The sequence below is a fragment of the Ooceraea biroi genome, chromosome 11 (assembly GCF_003672135.1).
Source record: "Ooceraea biroi isolate clonal line C1 chromosome 11, Obir_v5.4, whole genome shotgun sequence".
NCBI lineage: Eukaryota > Metazoa > Arthropoda > Insecta > Hymenoptera > Formicidae > Ooceraea > Ooceraea biroi.
In genome coordinates this window covers 3,726,567-3,748,636 of record NC_039516.1, presented here as the reverse complement: position 1 = coordinate 3,748,636, position 22,070 = coordinate 3,726,567, and the positions used below count along the sequence as shown (strand labels likewise).

The 22,070-nt window shown below is 44.2% G+C and overlaps 1 protein-coding gene across 12 annotated transcripts in view; it reads left to right on the top strand.

Annotated features, from left to right (window-relative positions):
* LOC105288159 (regulating synaptic membrane exocytosis protein 2) overlaps positions 1-22,070 on the top strand; it is a 61,529-nt gene that overhangs the window by 20,392 nt on the left and 19,067 nt on the right. For 3 of the 12 annotated variants that reach the window (XR_003407248.1, XM_026973687.1, XM_026973680.1), the window contains exons 6-18: positions 4,987-5,203; positions 6,175-6,364; positions 10,493-10,700; positions 11,908-12,156; positions 12,990-13,013; positions 14,116-14,377; positions 14,943-15,194; positions 15,506-15,676; positions 17,938-17,967; positions 19,356-19,512; positions 19,947-20,113; positions 20,192-20,361; positions 20,435-20,666. Coding sequence is in view for 11 of the 12 variants with exons in the window: in XM_026973687.1 (XP_026829488.1) it covers positions 4,987-5,203; positions 6,175-6,364; positions 10,493-10,700; positions 11,908-12,156; positions 12,990-13,013; positions 14,116-14,377; positions 14,943-15,194; positions 15,506-15,676; positions 17,938-17,967; positions 19,356-19,512; positions 19,947-20,113; positions 20,192-20,361; positions 20,435-20,666 (2,329 nt within the window). In the remaining variant the exon portion in view is untranslated. Of the gene's footprint in view, positions 1-3,100; positions 3,184-4,986; positions 5,204-6,174; positions 6,365-10,492; positions 10,701-11,907; positions 12,157-12,989; positions 13,014-14,115; positions 14,378-14,942; positions 15,195-15,505; positions 15,677-17,937; positions 17,968-19,355; positions 19,513-19,946; positions 20,114-20,191; positions 20,362-20,434; positions 20,667-22,070 lie in introns of all 12 variants that reach the window. The other 9 variants (XM_026973684.1, XM_026973681.1, XM_026973686.1 and 6 more) reach the window with 9 other exon arrangements.

Here is a 22,070-nt window from a genome sequence, read left to right as displayed (position 1 = left end):
ACGTTTATTCCTGTCGGACGTGGATGCACCGCGCGCTAACTGTCCCTGTGTGCTCGCGCGTCCACGCGATATTTCCTCTTGACCACAGCGGTAGCAGGGGGTGGTCTGGGATAAACAGGGAGGCCGGAATCAACCGACGCTACCGTGGAAACTGCGATACGTATCAAAGATACGCATCCTGCGTGATGCACAGTTCGTACTCTTCAATAAAAATGCTAATAATAACGATAACGCGCACTTCGATACGAGATGCAGTTCTTTGCTGGTCTCGCGTTCTATCTTCTGCGGATCTTTCTCTTGACGACGAAACGACGCACGGCAAGCATTGCATCGGAAAAGAGCATATTTGCGTCAATTATTCTTAAATAGAAATTAATGTATCCATATACTTAACATGTGATGACTTATATTTTATTTTGTCGGAACGAATCGCAGGATATGCGATTCAGAGAAATTTTAGACAGATGAAATGTATGCACTGGACGATCGATCGCATCCTTTAGGCATTAGCGGTTTCATCGGTGTCTCTTAATTTCACCCTTAATCTAATTAATTACTAATTACTTCCTTTTGATTCTGAGAGAATCAAGCCAAATTCGACTAAAGCTGAAATTAAGTGACGCATGAGACTGTCCAGGAAGCATAAACTACATAAGCCATAATATCTGTTTGAATTAGAACAAAGCGCACATGGCAAGTGTGAACAAAGTGAACGTGCTTCGTTAAGAAGCCTGATGAAGACGCGATCGTTGCGCGTGGTAGCGCGATCGTAGATTGCGGCCATGCAACAACGAATAATTACTCGTGAGAGAGAAAGAGAGAGAGAGAGACAAAAATAGTCGCTAGCCCGACGGTGGTGTTGTTGCTCCCATCCGTAGAGATCGCACAATTAGAAAATAGAGACTTAGTTTGTAGATGCTCCGAGAGGTAAGTTACGTATACCTACCCGCACGTTACTTGAGCGGTCGCTCATTTTAATGTGGATCTGCGGAAAGTCGGGAGTTGGAAGTTGAGGAGGACCTGCCTCCGAAAAAGCAGGAGCAAAAAAACGAGGAAATGTATATGTATATGTATTTTCTCCGGAATAAATTAATCACTAGGGGAGGAACGTTCGCTACACGGTCGACGCGGCTAATCCGCTTCGTTCAGCCTCGAAGCGATTTCTCTTCCGCCGCCTGTATATTACACGCCGCGACCTCCAGCTTAAGTATTAACTAGGCGTTCCAGATCGGTTTTTTTCAGCAGTCGCACCTGCGGCGCGCAAACAGTCCGTCCTGGATTCCGAAGAGTCCGCTTCCAGCTGACGGCGCAGCTCGATGCGATAGCATAATGCGCTTAAACACCGTAAAATAACTGAAAATCTCGCTCGCCCGTTATCGACCATGCTTCACCGAGATAGCGAGCCGGAGATACTTGGCATCTCGAGTTTACCCAATTTCGTTATCGCAGTAATGAGTCTTCGTCGCGGTTTTATTTCTCGCGCTCATCCTTACGCGCGCGCTGAACTTCCGCGGAGCTCAGCGAAATTTTTTCGCGAGAAATAGGAGCACAAACGAGATATCGTTGTCGGTGGCGGCGAAGACGACGATGACGACGACGAGGACGAGGACGACGGCGCGAAAGTGGGCGTAAGGTGGCGCCGGGAATGGGGTGGTAAAATCTCCGAGTGATTTATACGCGGTGAGTCGGTGTCATCTAACTTTTAAATTAAGATTCTCTGCACTTTTTTCCCATCACCCTCCCCCGACGAGTGCGACTCCACGGGGTTACCTTCTCGTCGTACGTGCGGGGTATTCGCTATAACGGCATCCGCTCGCGTACCCCCACTGGCGCGTCGTCTATTTATTACCCACGCGAGCATCGTCGCGTTAGAAAATGTCGCACTCGCGTCGCCAGGTACCCGTGGATGCGTGACTATTCCGCCTACCTTAAACGTGCACACAAACGTCCATCGACAATCGCTCAAAGCTCCTCATTTCGCGTTACGTACGTATGCGGACGCGCGGACGACGTCTCTTTTATGCGGGTTGTCGTTTTGTGACGAGACTACGCGGCTACGCAACGCAAAGGTCCTCCTACTTTCACCCTTCATCGGCCTTTTGTAATCTTATCTCGCGGAACCTTCGTCACAATTTTGCACGTAGCACGGAAATTAAGTTTTAACTTTCTTGAACACCGGACGCGGGTTCGAGGGTGTGACATTTTTTTCGCGACTCCGTGAGCGAATTCAATGTCGTTACGTGCCTTCGATCGCCAACGGATCGCGTCTCTCTCGACGTCACTCCGGCTTTTATTGTCTCTCGTTATGCCGCAACGCCGAGGTCGCATTGACTCGCGGATATCGAATGCACATCGTTGCGAATACGAAACGTAGATATATGTAGGTGTCGTCGATCGACGTAAAAGTGCTCCCTCGTGGCGATCGTATGACCAATTTACCGGTTTTACGAGTCACGAATCTTTTTATCGTGCTCGTCGCCTCCGCTTGTAACACGCGTGTGCAACTGCGTTCGAGACTCTTCCCGTCTTTCCGGATCAACGAGCGTTCCCCGAAGCGTTCGTGATCCTCGATCAGCGTTTGATTCGAGGAAGAGAAATTAATTGTGAGTTTCTTTCAGCGAGAGAACGTCTCTCACGACATTACGACTCGTACGCAGCATCCTCTGACGTCAGAGAATCGTTCGTGTCTCGCAATGTTCTCGCAGCACGTAGGTTGTAAAATACCACTCACTGTGAATTTTCAGTTTCAGAACCGCTGAACAAAGTACGCTTTTACATCTTATTTCGTGCGCTTTACTTTGACTTTGCGGATGTGTACTCAGCGATTCGACTCGTCGTGTCATTTACGTGCTCGCCTTTCAGTTCCTCTTTCGGTCTGTCCGGCGTTTCTGCGTTGTGTCTGAGCACCGAGCACAGAGTTCTTTGCACGGATGTTTCCGTACCTTCAACAACAACGTCGTAACGTGGTACCGATTTAGTTCCGATACAACGTTGCGGGGCAGTCGAGCTATAATTGTCGCGCACTATATTCGTGATTAGCAGTAAGTCGTAGCACGGTTGTGTGTTTGCGATATGCAGTTAAAGGAAGATCGGCTTTTAGGGCAAAAGCCACCGCCGCTAGTGATGACTTCCAGGGCCTCGCGGGAGAAGGCGGCAGACAGAATGAGTCAGCAATTTCCCGCGGTACTTGATAATTTTATTACGTAAAGAATACCAGCGCAGATCATATCTTTCGCTACATATTATATCGCTATATATTATATACACGTATATATATCTATTATATGTATACTTACATATACATATGTATATCTGTGCGTATGCGTGTGCATGTGTGTGTGTGTACGTATCTGCCGAACGGTCGAGCGCGTATCAAGTCGCGATCATTAAATCGTTTCCTTCTACGCGATTCTTCCGGCTTGCATTAAGACCGGCGCGTCTCGCGTCTCGCATTTTTCATGTAATACTTCATCCGTTTTTTCAAAGCTCTTCCTCCACCCCTTTTGTCACGCTGATCCAACCTCGATGTTATATACCTCGTCGCGCTTAATTGTGTTTGGGATTCTTTTATATTATCCCGTATTTCGCAAAACTATCTTTCTGCCCTCGGGACACACCCACGTAAGCTTTATGGTTACACCGCGAGAATAATGCGGGCGGCTACGTGCCGAAGTAAATTTTTCCACGCGAAAGAACGTGACCTCCTGGCCCCTCGCAGCGAAGTGAGCTCGCACTTCGCGTGACGCGACCGTTCGGCAGGGTTTTCATAGATTTTTATTTGTTCTACTTTGGACGGCTATGAATCGTGTGCACAGGTATATTTTTGTCCACACTTCACTCAGAGTACGTAGGTATATAACACGACAACTCACAGATGTTCCGCCTCTCTTGAAATTTTCCGTTCGCTCGCCACAGTCACGTTTGAATATTTGCATACGTACTTCCGTAGATCCCACATCAATCGGGGTGACAACAGCTGCGGTAGTAACATCGCTTGCTCCTGAGACGTTGAGAAACTGTGTTGGAAAAATAATTTTTTATGTGCCTTATTTTCTCTTTTAAAGTCTTAAACAGTATCTCTGCTGTCTTTGGCACCTGTACGACGACGACGTATCTAAGTTTGCAAAAATATTTTTGAAAGAACATGCTGCCGGATAACGATCATTTAATGGCACGCGTTACATACGATCGTGTAGCCGCCAAATAAATAAATTCGTGTCTTTTGTCCATATCACAATTTCATGTTCTGTGTCACACCCCTGTCTTGTGTAAGCAGACGGAAGTCCATGTGCCAGCTAATCCCGCTGTCCCGAGAAACCGGAGAGCGTTTCCTCAATGCAGAACATCTCGCTGTAAACTGTAATTACCATTATGCACGCGCGCACACGTACACACACAACTACACCGATTCCTGCACATTTACACGTTACTTTCAGGCGGACCGAATTGTGTACAAGCAGATTCAGACATGCGGTTCTATTTAGCGCTTCAGACGTCGTCTATCGCACATTTATCGCAAGGCCGAGCTTGCACCGCTGTCTTACCTCATTCTCGACAGGTGTATCGCGGCGCACACACAAAACGCACACACGAAGCTAACGCGCGAATCGAAGGGTGCAACCAGCATCCGGGGAAGGTGAACACTAGACAGATGCAGGCGAGCGTCACAGCTTGAGATAAGGGCATTGTTAATCCCGAGGCACGTTATGGTTCTATTTCTATCACCAAAGAACAACGTATCGTGTAAAATTAGAAAAAGGGGAGCCACTGCAAAGGGGTGGCTAGGATGCTCCTCACGAGAGGAGATATGTTAATCGAAAAAAACGCGAGTGGAGGAATCGTCTCTCGTCGCGGTTAGATTTAAGGATTCGCAATACAAATAGGAAAGATCCGTGTACCCTCGTCGAGAGGGACCGTCGTAGAGACAGAGAGATGGAGGGATGGAGAAAAAAAGGAAAAGAGCAAAACATTTTGGATCTACTGTAGGGAAGGGATACTACCACCACGCAGGAGGTCCGAAATCAATGTCCAGTGGTGGGCGTAGGCACAACGGATCCCACAATGGGCATCACACCGCTGGTGCTAGCCTGGACGTCGAGCATAACGGCCACCATCCACCGCGAGAGCCGCGAAAAGAGGAGAACACTCTCGTCAGACGGAGCTTCCGAAGATGCGGCGACGAGTGGCGCGCCGACAGTAGGAGGTGCGTTTCAAGAGACCGACGCAAGATTGTGCGCTGCAATCCTTTCTTCACTGATCTCTCACTGATCTCGCGAACGTAAAGCACGCACGGACGCACGTGGCGCGACGCGAACGTAAATGTTCGAATTTATCGATTGAATTATCGTCGAAATCCTCGATTGCAGAAGTTCGACTTGTTCATGGTGACGCATTTAAAGATATTGTTACAATGACTGTCTGTTTTGTTATCTCTTATCAATTTTTAGAAATTTAAAAAATTGATAAATTTATTATTATTATTATTATTAGTAAATGAATTGTTTGATTATAGATTTTTTAAACTTTTGCAATCGGGGATTTTTTACGTTTCACGATATCGCGTTAATCGAAGTATTTAGAAACGAAGAGAAACGTTTGAATTGAAACATACACGTAATTTAAACAAGATACGTAAGTTATAAAATATTTGATTAATTGGTAATGATAATATAAAAGGGAATATCGTTGGTCAAGGAAGCGATGATTATATTTATTTGTACTCTTTATTTTACAAGAAATCTCTCCTTATATATGCCCCACATATGCAAACATAATAAATATGTGCACATACTGCATCTCAATTTACTTAAACTCGAATTAATGTAATAATCGCTTATTTAAGACACACGTATTTCTTGTTTTTGTCCTGGTTTTTGTTCTAGCAATGAAATCATGAAGAAAATTGAAATCCACTTGAGCTTATATTTGAACGATATTTATATCGAGAACGAATTCTTGACCAACGAACCCCATCCAAAAAAGATTGAGCGAGAAGCGATCGTCTGAGGGCGAAACGTAAGATAAAACTACAGCACTCGCGAGCGGGCACGTATGATCATCGAGATCACTCTTCGAGTCGGTCGATCATTCGGTTCCGGATAAAATCACGACAGCGCGCACACGCACCAAGCATCCATCGCCCTCGTGTCTCTGTGTATGTGGCGTGTCCATCAGGTTCACGGAGAGAAGGGGGAAAAAGACAGTGCGTTTTGACGGTGGGACCAATGTTGGCGGCTCTCAGGAGGAATGGTCTTGGGAGGCCGATCGACAAGGTAGCCAAGACAGCGCGACCAAAGACTCCGGGATAGACACCTCTAGCACCTTCACGAGCAGTGAAGACAGCAACAGGGGCGATCTGCCCAAGGTACGGGCACGAGCCGTGTCACGAGCGGGTAACGTTCAGCCGGCTCGGGAGACGCTAGAGAAACCTTCAGCTTCACGAGTTGTAGCGAGTAGAACGGAGCCGATCCGTGATTATCGTGGCGGTGGAGTAGAAGGCAGGGTCCCATCCCTCACTCACACACGGGAGGATAGACGGAGTTTAGGATCGAATCGAGTTCGCCGGTGGATCGAGTAAAAGGGGTTTTCGGGCAGCAGCGCTTTTTCCCTTTTTCCGTCACGCGATCGCTTCGCGATGGTCGATGTAATGCTTCATCTCGCGATGACGTATCGGATCACTCTCTGCCGCGTGCGCGCTATTTTGGATGCGGTATAATATAATCGCGGCTCATCCAGAGCGGAGAACACGTCGTCCAAAGTGGAATACGGTTGCTTTCTTTCTCGCTTTTCTCTTCAATAGCGTAGCGATGGCACATTTCAGGAGATGGCTTACCGATTGATGTAATTAGCCTGCAGCGCTTTGCGCAATTGGTTACTCTCACGGATTACGGTGTGTGTGCCAGGAGGGTGAAAGTTTCACGGGTGGGTGAGGGTCGCGCGATCGATCGCCTGGAATCGCTCTGACAATCGATCAACGACCTGTGATCGAGAGGGATGAAACACAACACCGCGCGACAAAATTATGCTTGGACGTTTGATTTTTCTTTTTCTTCTTCCCAATCGACAGAAAAGAACCTCTTTTGCTCGATTAATTCTAAACTTCGTGCTTGAAGGCTTGTGTGCTTGTGTTCGTTTTTGTCCTCGCGAGGTTTGTTCGTGTGGTTTACAACGGCTTTTCTTGTACGATTTACAGCGTTAATGTGTGTAAATTCATTCGGATATTCATCAAAAACTGAATTTACGGAACATTATTAATTTTTTGTTGCTACTCTTAAGTGTAGATATTAACGAAATTAGCGAAGAAGATTACTTTGCTGCTCACAGTACTTCGTGACTTCAGTTTTAAGTAGAGAAACGTCTATTACAATTCTCTTACGTCAGGCTTTTCTCGATCCATCTCATTGTGTCTCTTCCGACTAAAATCCACCGTAATTCTCTTCGAGTATTTCGCAGTGACGTAGATTTAGTAGCGAAAGGATAATTTATGTACTTTTAAACAATGAATATCATTTCTGACGTTCATTTCTCTTTTACGCCACTCTCAAGTCAAAGCGCGGATGTCCGGTTAACTTTTCGTAAGTTATATAAAATAATGTAAAAAGTTGCAGATAATCGATACAATATTCGGCTGCTAAATTTTCCTGGAAATAACGAGAATACACATTTTGAAATTAAGAACTATTATAAGAATTATTTTGCTATTTTTATCCCAGTATAATAATCTGTCTGAGTCGCAGCTTCTTGGATATAGAATACTCTGAACAAAGAAGTAAATATAGACTTTATAAATAATAAAAGTCGATATGAAAAGAAGCTTTCTCATTACTTTATAGATTGCGTTGAAATTCACAAGTCGAGCTCCACTAGTTACAAGCAAGCTAGTAACACAATGACGTAAACGTACTTTCAATAAAATATGTCAAAGCTGTTGAAATATATTTTCCATTCAAGTATTATTTCTCCGATATTTTCTCTTTTTAGATGCATTTGCCAATTTGCTGATCAGCAATTTGATGATCGATTACAGTTTGATTGTAGCTTATTGTACATCCTTCGGTTAAAGATACCAATTAGGATGCTTCCAGCGGTATCTGAATCGGATTCAAATTATATAATAATTGGCTACGAATACTATCAGAGAAATGAGAATCATTTGATTGGATGCCTATTTTCGTCGGAATTAGCATCGATCGACGTTTGCAATGGTTTCATCAATCCGTATTAATTATAATTGTACATTTTATCCTCGCAATCATCAACGATAATATTTATACTGTTTTGAGAGTGAATCATCGAGGAACGTTAAGAAGATCACGTAAGCGCCTCACGTTAAGCGATTGTCGAATATCCGGAAAGTAGATTTTACGATCGCGACTCCAGCGACTGGCGATTTGAGCGTTTTCGTGTAGTTTATGCTCCGCTAGGCAATATTGTGTGCGCGACTCATCGTTCGATATACGAGAGAAACAGGTAACTGAGGGAGGGGTCGCGGTTCAATTATACGAAGCAAATAACGAAGATTAAATTCTTCGAGTAAACGGTCGGCAATCGGGTAATTTATCTAGCAACGACTCACGTGTCTCTTAAAGCAACTCGATCGAGATCAATCCGCCTCGCTGTTATTCTCCCGACCGAGTCACGTTTGCCTCGCGTTTGCGTTTACTTTCGTGGGATAAAGCGCGGCCTGTGATTGCGATGCGCATGGAAGTAAAAATGTAGGAAACCAAATAGCTTCGAACACGGTACTTTTTCGCCGACTTTGCCGGGCAAATTGGGAAGGATGGCACGGAAATTCAACTGGGATGCGGGAATTAATTCGCGCGATTGCGACCGATCGATAATCGCGTCGCGTTCCGGCAGGCGCGTTCTTGTACGATAAAAGTGCATCGCGAGAGAAATTGTTCCTTTGTCAACTGTGTATCCTGGTAATCTAGAAAACTCGACCCGTGATTTCGTGGGGCATCGACGATCCAATTAAATAGACCGCTGGAGTTGCCAGGTTCAAGAGAGAGAGAGAGAGAGAGAGAGAGAAATGTACCTGTTTCATAATTAATCGAATTGGAACGCGGCCAAAGGATATCGCAACCAACGGGACTTGACGACCTCGTTATTTGTCCGCGATCAGTTTTTCGAGCAAAGGATCTTTATGATATCCCTTCGATTACGATTTCAAGCAATTAGTTGTACAGTAGTAAAAGAATACGGCTTGTGCGTTTAATCGCGAACAAAGAATAGTATAATTGCCGTTTGACATTCGGTTCTGCCGAATTTTTGTGAGACTTCTATCGCTATCGCAACTATTTCACTGGCGTAAAAGCAGAAATGGATTATTAAAACATTTTTTTTATTTATGCGCTTTTAGATGCGGTACATGATCGATCATATCGGTGAAGTTTTGCAATTTTCTAGTATCAGTATTATGTCAGAATAGGATCAATGCGCAGACTGTTAAAATCGTCGTTAAAGATTAACAACAATACAATTATGGACGGAAGTCCGAAATTTCGTTTTATAAGACGCCGAACTTTTCTTGCGGATCACACATCAGTGAACGAATAACTTCGTTCGATGAGACAGGAACCGGACAGAGAGGCGATCCTCTCTCTCTAAAGTGGATCCACCTGGCGAATCGTGTCGTTCTCAAATAAAAATACATCACGCTCAGAATCTCTATTCGCAATATTACGCATATATTGACGATCACGCAGTTATTTGCATGCCCGTGTACACGTACCTCTTTACCTGAATTCGCCTTCGGACACTTGTTCGACAGGTGCGCGATGTGTGCAGTATGGAATTAATCCTGTGTTTATCGTAATATTTGCTAATTATCGCATGTATCGCATGTAGTAGTGGCTACCATTCGCTCTTATACATATTACATGTTAAAACAACGCGCATTGCTTGCTGTTCTGTAACTGTCAGCTCCATTCTCCGCCCGAACATTTTCCGATATGCTTAGATACGCTGATCGTGTAGATAGTATTTCTCGTTGGGAGGATACTGGCAGGCTTCGAGAAACATAAGATCGCATACCTAATTATTTCGAAGATAGTTAATCAGAATTGCTCCAAATTACATCTTCTTGATCTGCGTATCCTCTCAAATCTCTTTCGCCAGTTTAGAAAATATACATTTGCGACATTTTGAGATGCTCATGTTTTTTCGTAGTCCGTCCTGCGCAAGGTGTTATAGTTATATCTAGATAAATAGATCAATGAAGGAAATACGCCAGAATACTGGAAACTGACGAGGTGATTTTCATACAAATAACACATTTTTAGAGCATTTAAAAATTTAATCGAAAATAACGAGGTTAATTATACGTTATTAGCCAATATCGCGGTAAACAATTTAGCCTCTTTTATTATTAAAACGTAATCAAGGAAACAGAGGACAGATTTAGGATCCAGAATTCGGACGTATGTTCCATATGCTTTCACATATAATGCCCGTTATCAGTAAAAGAATTATTCTTATCCGCGCTCCGTAGCATCCATTATCCTGGCAAATGAGCGAAAACGGTCAGAAGCTCATCGGCCACATGGTTTTGCGAAAATCGGCCGGCTCCGGAAGCAGTAGTAGTATACTCGGACTGAAAGTTGTCGGTGGCAAGCTGCTGGAGGACGGTTCCATGGGCGCTGTGATCGAGAAGGTGAAAAGGGGTAGCACGGCGGACATAGAAGGTCAACTTAGACCCGGTAAGAGGATTACAAAGTTCGAATCAAGCGGATCAGAAAATTGTCGGAGCACACAAGTCGCGCGCGTCATTTACGGAAATTATAATGCATCGCGGATGAGCGCAAAGTACGAAATTTATGTGACGATCACGTTGTGAAACCGGATAGTAGAAGCGAACGGGAAAACCCTCACGAAAATTTATCGCAGCCGGAAGAAATGACCGCGTATCTTCAATATCAATTCAACATCTTCAATATCCGTTGCATTTGATCACGGCGTATAACAGAGAATCATCGCGTACATTAAGGGGGGAGCCTGCTTTAGAACGCTGAAAATAAGGTATATTTTACGAATTGTTTTTGGAGAAACTATACAGCGGATCATTATAAAACTTTGATGCATTTATTAGTACATGTTTAAAGATAAAAAAATTATTTTTTTATTTGAATATATCGCTTGTAGAGGTCGTCCTGGAGAAATCTTAGTGCAGCCGCGTCGCCGGCATTGCAAATTGGTGAGCATTCCTGCCTCCAAATTTCGTCTAAACTGAAAAATTGAAATATGTTCTCGTTATTTATGAATTCCCATCGTCGATGAACCAAAGAGAGAAGAAAAAAGTTGAAAAGTGCCAAAATGGTGGAGCTTAGAACACAAAAGTACGATTTTTAGGCAAAGTTGTTGAACTTTTTCATGCAAAAATAATTGTTTAACTTAATGTTTTTATGAATATTAAAGGTTCATCGACGATGGGAATTCATAAATAACGAGAAAATATTTCAATTTTTCAGTTTGGATGAAATTTGGAGGCAGGAGAATGCTCAACAATTTACAATGCCGGCTGCACTAAGATGCCTCCAGGACGACCTCTACAGGCGATATATTCAAATAAAAAAATAATTTTTTTATCTTTAAACATGTACTAATAAATGCATCAAAGTTTTATAATGATCCGCTGTATAGTTTCTCCAAAAAAATTCGTAAAATTATACCTTATTTTCAACGTTCTAAAGCAGGCTCCCCCCTTAATGAAAGCCTCGCGTCTGATCACTTCGACAATAAGCCAGTCGTGACGATTCGCGCTCTCTTGACTTTGACGCTTTTGACGCCTTGAAAAGCGCTTGATGTCCGTAATAATCACGCGCGAGCCATTTCCGTTGTCCTGACTGTATCCATAAGAACGGATCGGACACTCGACGATCTCTCGGGTATCCCCTGCGGCTGTTTCAGGTGACGAAGTGATCGAGTGGAACGGGAGATCCCTTCAGGGCAAGAGCTTCCGGGAAGTTTACGACATCATTGCCGAGTCGAGGGAGGAGCCGCAAATCGAGCTCGTAGTTGAGAGGAAGTTGTCGACGGGCATGTTGCCTGCAGGACCGGGTCCGTCGACGCCCATAGCATCGAGGAGAATCGTCGCACAGAGTCAGTGGAGACAGAAACACGAGACCATCTCCGGACCTCAGCAACCGCATCACAAAGGTGACTATGCACTCAGCACGTTCCGTTTCCGACCATTCCACCGACTTGATTCTCGTCTCTGTGTGACCAAACGATCGTGATTTAGATTATTTTACGTTCGACACTCGTTAATTGAAACTCGAAACTTCTTTCGTGCAACTTTCAAGTACGCTTTGTCACTGACTTAATCCTACGATAGCCGTGCATGAGTTTAGACGTGCTAGACATTATCTTAAGAAATACTGTGCGCTGTGAAAAGTGAATCTCATCAGTGTATTGATAGTGGTTAATTATTAGAACGATAGGATAGATTGTTTAAAGTATCAGAGTTCACTTTTCACACAATGCAAATTTTGTCATAGCAAAAAGAGTTACAAAACGGAACGTTAGGAAAATATGTTGCTAATATTTGCCAAACGAATTATTCAAGAGTTTGAAATGTTTGAAAAGTGTTTAAGTTTTCATTATTTTTGAAAATTAATATATTTTAATCCGTACGTTTTTCTACGTGATCTTTGCTTGAGATTTAATACGTGCACATCTAAATGCGTAAGATAACGAAAAAGATACGAATTCGACATCGAGAAAAAAATGGTACGCACGTAACATCGGCGACAATTTAATCGGATAAAATTCTGATGAGCCTTGCTGCGGATGGAGAATTAATTATCCCGATTCAATGGAACATTTATCGATATCAATTAAATCCATTAAGCGTAATCTTCCAAAATGGAGCAAGATTACGAGGCGCGTCACGTTTTTCATTACTTGCGTTCCATTACCTGTACAAACACACATCAGGCATATGACAAGCAATGCTATTGTTACAGATTGTATGATTTTTCGCATTCCAGGTCTTAAGAAATCTATTCTATGGGGTAGGCCTTAGAAAACTTCTTTTCAATTATTTAGATTTGATCGGTGTCTCTTTCCTATGTCGTTAGTATTTTGGTCTCTGTTATTGGTGGCCGTTTTGTTAGATTTCTTACGAATCTCAACAAACGGTGCTCCTGAAATAAAAAATTTCGATGCTACGGCAAGATATACATGGCGGAGCAGCGAAAATTAATTTACCTACTTTGTCTTAAGCGTATCATCGATGTTCGACATAGACGTAGATCTTAGCGCAGATGCACCCCCCGCTAAAGAGCACCGTTGTATAGGTGTAGTTTTATGGGAGCAACAACTACGTTACATGTACATGCGTAAGGAGGTATCGATATCGAGTCCCTCATATCATGCTCTTCTACGTAACTTTACTTAACAAAATCCGAGTATCTTGTGTATATTAACAAGCATAACTCTGTATACGCTTACTGTCCACTGTCTACATATATATATATATATATATATATATATATATATATATATCGATCTAATATCGTTATCGTAACAACCCCCTTCACGCTCGTTGTGACGGATTTCCGTGATTGTGAGAACCCGTGCATGTAGATGCCGCTTCTTCGGAAGGCGTGGGTGTTCCCAGAACTGTTCAGAAATATCTTATCGATTCTGCAACATCCCTCGGGGTTCGATGACGCTGCGAGATAGAGAGAACTTGATTTCCACGTCTATAATTTTGCTGAAGTACCAGGTCAACATCACGCGAGACGCGCCTCTAAAATAGGCGATAAACCTCTAAACGATAATCCGTCGCGAACACTTTGAATGTTTTCTGGACGTTCCGAGCTTCTCTGTCGTTGGGGTATCCACGATATCGACGTGTTCACCAATAAGCATACTTAATGCGAGATGCCAAGCGAATGGGGCAATGAGTGTGTTAGCGCGATACGAGCATGAGAAAGTTTATTTATCCGCTTGTTGAACCACCCTGATCCCTTCCCTTTGCTGTCGATTTTAGTTTCAACTCTTCATGTCTCATGTTATTCGCCCTGTGTCCCCTCCCGTCGCGAATCGCTTCGAGCATCGCGGCTACGCAAACGTGTTACATCCTAGTCGATGTTGCATGATCACTTGCAGACTTGTACGACACGAGGCGCGAGAAACCCTCGGTTTTAGTGACGTCGCCCGGCTCGCCGGACCTGCACGCCCAGGGACGAGGTCGGCATTCCCGGCACCCGACCGGAAACGCGAACGTGGGCGGTAGCATCCAGGTGAAGCTGGGCTATGATTCGGTCGCGGGACTGATCGTGACGATAGTCGGCGCCTCGGGTCTCACACCGAAGAGCAACGGCGAGCTCAGGAACCCCTACGCCAAGATGTACCTGCTTCCTGACAGAAGGTAAGTGACAAAGTGCTCAGTAATACGAATCTGTTCAGTCGTGACTCAAACTTGAGGAACAAAGCTCTGAGCTCTGGTTAAACTCTGACAGGAAGAACAGAAAAGATCAGCATTGTTTAAGATTTTTTTAGAGACATGAATACGTGTAGGTCGATCTGATATTCGTTTGCGATGATAATGTTAACGTCATCTGATGGTGAATATGTATGGGATATTGTAAAAGGTAGCTTTATACTGAAATAAGAGTTTGCGCTTTGCGAAATAATAATGTCAATAAAAATTTAGACAGAAACGTTCTCACAAGCATATATTTCGAAATGATACAACGTTTTATATTCAACTCTTTATGCAATTTTTTATTATAATAAACTGTTTCGCGCAGTTTCGCTTGAAGATGCTTTATTCAATCGTTTTCTAATCTGTTAAATATGTCGAGTTTTTTGCTGTAGGTTTCATCGCAATTTTTTAACAGCGACAACTGCGGTTCAGTTTATTTCAATTTGATTATTGATCGCTTCTCCGAAGGTTCTTAAAATAGGTACATTCTTTCAAATTATTGTTACAGCGAAAAGTCGAAACAGCGTACGAGAACCGTGGCGAATACAAACGATCCTCGATGGAATCAGTCTTTCCTTTATCATGGAATCAGACGTACGGAACTGAGGAAAAGGGCGCTGGAGATTACGGTGTGGGACTACGCGAGGTACGAGGCGAACGATTTTCTCGGCGAGGTTGTCCTGGAATTGGCAGTATGTCCTTTAGACGAGGAACCAGAATGGCATCCTCTGACCGTTCACGGAGAACACCGGCATGTCAGGTATGAATCGCTCTCGCGGATGCTAGTAGTTCCAATGCCAATGCTAAAAGCGATCAAATAAATACCTCGCGTCGATACGAATCTCTTGCGGAATGTTTGACAATGTTTCCGCATTATATCTCGCACTGTCGAAAATTCCATTAAAAAAATATTTAACATAAGCTTTAACACAATCTGCATACGTTTCGCAAATTATATTTAATATACATATATATGTAGTATGTAATTAATGATCGTGGTGTGAGAGCTTAATTATCAGTTACGTCAATATCACGACTTGTCTCACGTTAACGCTGCTTTCCACTCTGCAGGCATTACCAGGATGATGACATGATAGATTGTCATCTCAGTCCACCGTCGACCACCTCGCGATTGAGTGACTCCGACACCTCGGAGTGCGACGCCACGGACTGTGACGTGTCGAGAGAACAAAGAAGAACAGCCGACGGTGCCAGCATAAGTAGTATCGGCAGTTCCTCTAGGTAAGACCATCTTTTAGATCTCTGTAATACACGTGAAAATCTCGGTGCGACGAAAAGCGAAAGAAAAAGTCGTCAGGAAAAAGTCGGGCAACCGGCCCGAGTCGGTCTTTCCGTGTTCGAGAAACGCGACGATCGTGAACACCGCAAAAGAGAGGGAGAACACAAGAAAGTGATGTCGAGATACTTTTGGCGAGAAACAAAGGATGCCCAGGTTAACACAAATAAATTGCCACTTCATTATTGAGAATCAATAAGGTCAGTAGTCCAAGTGCAACTACTTGACCGGCATACTTGACCAGTGGGAATCGCGTCACTAATCCCCGACAGCGTTGCTGCCCTTTCCCACCCCCTCTTCCAGCCCCTGACTTGAGATGCTGTTTGCGGCACTCGTAACCACTGTCGTAACTATTGCCGTAACAGTTACACTCGTGTTCCGTGTGTAGCTTGCAGCTTTATCGTCAATAACGTCGGGAAGTCACGTTTATCCGGGATTCGGTGTACGGTGTGAAATGTTTTCCCGCCGGGATTCCCCTCGTTGTTAATTCCCTTCTGCTGTGAACAAAGTTACGCATAATCGAATAACAAACGTACAAACATCGATGCGATCTACTACATGATTGGAAAAGAAAACTCCGCGCGACTCTTGCATCTACGAATAAAGTTTTATTAACTTTTTTTTTACCGAATTATTTCGATTTCTTTTTGTCAGTTGTTTGCCATTTTAGTTTTGCTTACACTATTCATAACTAATAATGTTATTGTAATTAACAAGTAATTCCTATGAACTTTGTTTGTCATTTTTAGTATTATACCAATAACAATTGCCTGATAGTTTATTTAAGTAATGCTTTATGTATGCACACACAAGATGTAATTTGTTCCTTTATGTTAACTCCTAAAAATGATTTGAGAGCTCAGGTCCGGTCGCGGAGATAAGATTTGATTTTCTCCCTTTCTCGTACGACTAAAACGTGAGCCAAACAGAGGTGGGATAGCCATAAATACAAATATACTATATAAAATAAATGATTGCGAGCTGAAGTTTGAAAAAAAGACAGGAATGGAACGGGAAGGGGCACGAAAAAAAAGAGAGAGGGCAAGAGCCATGTTATAAAACTGGGCAACAAGCCAATTGACATAGCAGTTGGCTCGCGACCATCGCTAGCTCCGGAAGTCAGCCCTAAACTCGTATCCATATTAATATTCCAGCGATGATGTCCGATCGTTACTCGTGAGTACAAAATGGTTTCTGGCCGAAGCTTTCGAGCCTTTGTTCTCTCATTTGCAAACGAAGAAAATGATAGTTCGCGTCAAAAGAGAATGAGAAAAAAATATAATTATCCAAAATGTCAATTGTTCATAGTAATAAAGTTTTTTACGCGAAATTACATGAAAACAATTTATTCATTTCATAAATATTTGGCAAGAAAATTTCTTGGAGTATCGATTTAAACATCTTAACTGCATGCGCTCGCGCGCGCAATTCTTGCTTTGAGAGAGTGACTTGTCTATAAATTTTCCACCGATACGATACGTGATAAATCGAATCAATGCAGCGGATTGAGTGAAAACGTATCTAGGCTATCTTCAATAGGCTCGGCAGGTGGAGTGGCAGCGACGGGGATAAGCCGAGATATTATCCGGCATCGCTCTGCACTTCTTTTATACCGAACAGCTTCGATCTGCAAACGCGAGCGCTTCTATCGCTAACGCGTATCGGCCTGCAAAAGCCTGCTCCGAATAATTGAAACATTCCGATGTACTTCGAGAACGGCCGGACATCCCGCCACATATTTAACAATCTGTAATATCATTTAATCAGATTATTCGAAAGGGTTTCGCCGGTTACGCTAACTCCGCCCTCGTTAGACCAAGCCGGCAGGGATGCGATGAATGATGCATTTTGATCAAGTATCTTCGTCAAATTTATACATGAACGTTGAATTTATATTCTATTTAATGACCAAAAACAAGCAGCTCTTCCAATCAAAAAGAATATATACAAAATTACTGTGGAAAAATCTACCTCTGTAATTGTGTACGTTATATTTTATTTCTTCTGGCGCGCATTGATGATAAAAATTATTGCTGATGAACGATGCTTCTTAAATAAGTAGATGTAAAATGTTACATGTAAAATATCTCGCGTTAGAGTACTACTTATCGAAAAATATAAGATAGTAGATTATGACGCGTTGGCCGCGGCCGCGCCCGCTCATTGGTTTTGATTTTAATCGTGTGCTTTGTTATTTATTTTTTAGGTTTCATAATATGCCGTCAAATTATAAGCGGTACGGCCATTACAATTTCTATTCTCTCCTCCTTCACGAATCACGCAGTCACACGTCTTGCATCTTCACCACTAGGATAACAATGTTGCGCGTAGAACAGTCCAATTTAGTCCAATGCGACAAGTCGCGTAGTTGACTCGATTTCACGCGGGCAAAAGTAATAGCATGAGGAACGTTTGATTAACAGTCGAATCGATTATCAATGAGGACATGTTTCTAAAGTGCGAGAGGAGAGTGCCAATCTCTTCCTCGACGAGAGAAGCGAATGATCGTGATACGGACGTCGTCGGTGAAATACTAGCATCAAACTCAGCTTTTTGATATCGTTCCACTCTTGCTATCGCGGTACCACACATAAAGACAGTGAACGCTTTAACTATTACGACGCGCGATGATGATACGTTCGAAATTCGCTTTAAAATTATCCGGGTAATTCTCTGTCAAATTCGCGTCTCCGTTAACAAACGACGCGGAAGGACGGCGAATTAAGCGACGAAATAACAGGGGCGCAAGAATTTAGCGTGTCGCCACCCATACGTAGGCACTTTAGACTTTGTCATCCTGTCATTGCTTCCTGCATATTATGTACGTTAAGTCTTAGATGCGACGAGACATGGCTTTTAGAATATGCTTAGTGCATTGCGACGCATCGGCCGGGGTGGATCGAATCTCTCGCGGAGCTTTGACTGCGGGTCACTTCGGGTCAGTCTTCTTGGGACCAACTTGCCGGAAGTGTCTGAAAAACGTTTCCGTTCTCCCGTTGCCGCGCACAATGAAGATCATGCCGGATCTTACTCATTTCGCACTTGGATCGATCTCCGACGCGTAATATTTATGCAGACTTGGCACTCACCGGACGACGCTCACTTCCACGGCATATCCTTGGTTTATATTCTTGCTTTATGGCGACTCAATCCGCTGTTCGCCGCGCAGCTTTGATTCTTGGCACCGGAAGGAGTCCCGCAATCGGGAACACCGTGTTAACGCCGAAGTGACCCGACTGCATTGCCGAGTATTTTGGAGCCGCTTCGCGCCAAATTAGGAGATATGCACTCGCAGTTTGCCGGAGTCTGAGGGATCGGGTCGAGCTCGCAGCTGATGTCTCATGCGCCAGATAGTGCGTGCGAAAATTCGTGGAGCAAGCTTGCATTTGTCGGATTTGTCGCGTTGACTTTATTTCGACGTTTTATTTGGCCTGCGGTGGCTGCGTAGCTCATCCCTCATTTATTTCCAGCATTCTAATAAATGCCTTACGTTTCTCGCTTCTCCACCATCCTGGCCGCATGCACTTTAAGATTAGCGCGAGATCACAGCACTCGCCTCATTTAACTTGTAAGGCACGCCGCATTCACTGATTGACGAAAAAAAATGAACGCACGCTGGAGCAGCCACTATTCTAGCCCGCCGCCGGAGAGGGAGCTCTGCATCGACGGGGAGCATCGGAGTCGAAGAGACATGTCGCCTCAAGGACGCAAAAGGGCTGCCCTCATGATCTCCCGCGACCAACCTACTTCTATTGGATCGAGCTATCCGACATATCGTAAGGTAAATATTCGACAATGGTATTAATTAAGTGCTTTCCAACTAGCTAGAATTGATTGAATCTGTATTACAGTCTCCCTAGATTCCAATTTCCTCTTATCTATCGATACTTTCATCTTTTTCAGAACAATAATATCAAATTAATCGTTGAGTTATAAACTATTAAAGTTTTTAAAATTCTAGTAAATTAATCTTTGATGGATTAATGTTGCTTTAATAGAATTTTAATCTGTCAATCACGCAGTTTAAAAATTAAGCGTTGAGAAATTGTAAAAGTTATAAAAGCATCCGGTATATTAAAGTTTTAATTCAGGAAACGTTATTTTGGAATAAATCAATAAATACGCGCATGAATTTGGAAATCTATTAATACATTCAAATTAATATCCATTATTAAGTAGTCTGTCGATATTCGTCAATGAATATTAAACCTCCAGGATGACATCCATCGAGGAATGATGGGTCACCGGTCTCATAGCGCAGCACCTATGGACTCTCCGAGTGTCAGATATCGCGGAAGGTCTCAGAGTCCCACTGGTCATCGTTCCTTGTCTCCACCCGAGCACAGATCCATTCCTTATTCGCACGGATACGTTCACACGAGGTACGAAACATTACTGGAAACTTTCTGATATTCGCGGCGAGCGCGCGGAACGAGACGCTTATCAGTGCACTTATTTAGATTTGGCTCGAGATCGGCGACTGCCACTCCGACTGGATCGCCAAAGAAACGTCAGCTACCTCAGATTCCGGCAGCCTTGAAGGAAAGGGTCGTGCAAGATCTGGAAGAACGTGCGAGATTCATGAGGCATCGAAACAGGCAGTCGATATACAGAAGCACAGGCATGGGAGGTGAGTCTTTCACTTCAAAGGCTTTCCATCTACGTATTATCTCTTGCGCTATTACTAATTAATTTATTTCTAGGCTGGGAAAAGCATTACAGCGGCCTCTCGGACTCGGATCTCCCTTCGATCGGACACGATCCACTAACGTTGCCGCACGTTCACAGATTGCACAGACCGAAGAAAGGACGCTTGAGTCCCGACAAAGACGTAGTGGGTGATTTTGGCGATTCTGACATGGAGAGCATAGCCTCGGTTACGAGCAGTGCCTTTAGTACACAATCCGAACGACCAGGTGGATCGAGAACACTAATGTGAGTACAGCCTCGTAATCACTGAGCTGTTCTACCGTGCGAACGATCTCGCGTTGCAAGGTCAATGCGCAGAGCAACGCAGATTCCATAGTCAAGAGAGTTACCCCGTTAGGGAGGGATTGTGCGTCGGGTGTGCGGGGTCGCGCGGCCTCGAGTCAAACGTATACCGACCGCCATAGCATCAGGATGCACTTTTCTAGAAGCGAATTCTTGTCGCGTCGATTCATCCGAATCGATCACGGTGGACTAGTAGCACACTCACCGCCACAATCCCTTGAGTCAAGGATAATCCCTGGATTAAATGGACATTGCCGACTAAGTGGACGTCCCGTAGTTGCACACTTTGTCACATCCTGCTTGCGCGACTGTGTTCCGAGCGTTCCGTCCCACCCCTTCCTCTCCGGCTTCTCTACGAAGCGACTAGATTGCACTTCCTATGCACCTGTGTGTCAATGTCCATTTAATAGTGCCCCATTCTAAGAAAGCAGGGATCGGTGCGTGGCGTTGGTCGAACGGTTAGACAGTTGTGTTTACGCAGCACGTTCGATTGCCGCGTGTCTCTTCTGAAATGCCGAAACCCGTTGCTCTCGGCGAATCGACGGAGTCGAGTTCTGAGATTTCATGATAACGATACGCGTTCGATCGATCGCGAACGCGCTCGGCAGAAGCTAAAGAAAGAAGAAAAGAGAAGAAAAAAACCAGAAAAATAAAAAGAAAGAACAAAAGCGGAATGGGCCTCTATACCCTCTGATAGTGTTTCCGCAAAACTCTCTATATGAAAACAAAATTGTTTGCAGACCGACAGTTAAAAACGTTTTAATACCCGGTGTCATATCCCCCACGCCCCCGCCCTCTAGGCGCAATAGGCGCAGGCACAAGATTAGGGTATCCTGCAGCGTATGCCATTGTCCGAGCAACAGCAGTCCCACCAAGCCCCAAAGCAACAACCCCAGCAAGTATCCCTCCCCACATCCCCTCGTACGGAGCAAGTCCGCAGTGGTGCGCTCGTTGTACAAAAAGATGCGTACGCCCTTCACGAGATCGCAGACCGTCGACGAGAACATGCTGAGATATTGCAGCCCCGAGACCAGCGAGTACAGCGTTTCCGAGGGGTACATACTCAAGCCGAGAAGGCTCGTAGGGGGTAGTGCTAAGAATTGTATACCAGAGATATACGTTGAGGATTGCGTCCGTGTCGACTTTAACGGTCGTTTTGTGGAGAAGTTTCGCGCGAGGTGTTCGGCGTTGTATCACGCGGGGGATGCCGACGCGTTAGCGCGCGAACGTAGCGACAGATCCGTAGCGACGACGACGACGATGAAGACGAAGACGACGACGACGACGACGACGGGGCGACCGACCGTCTCGAGACCGACCGATTTCCCTGATCATCTCGATTTTAGG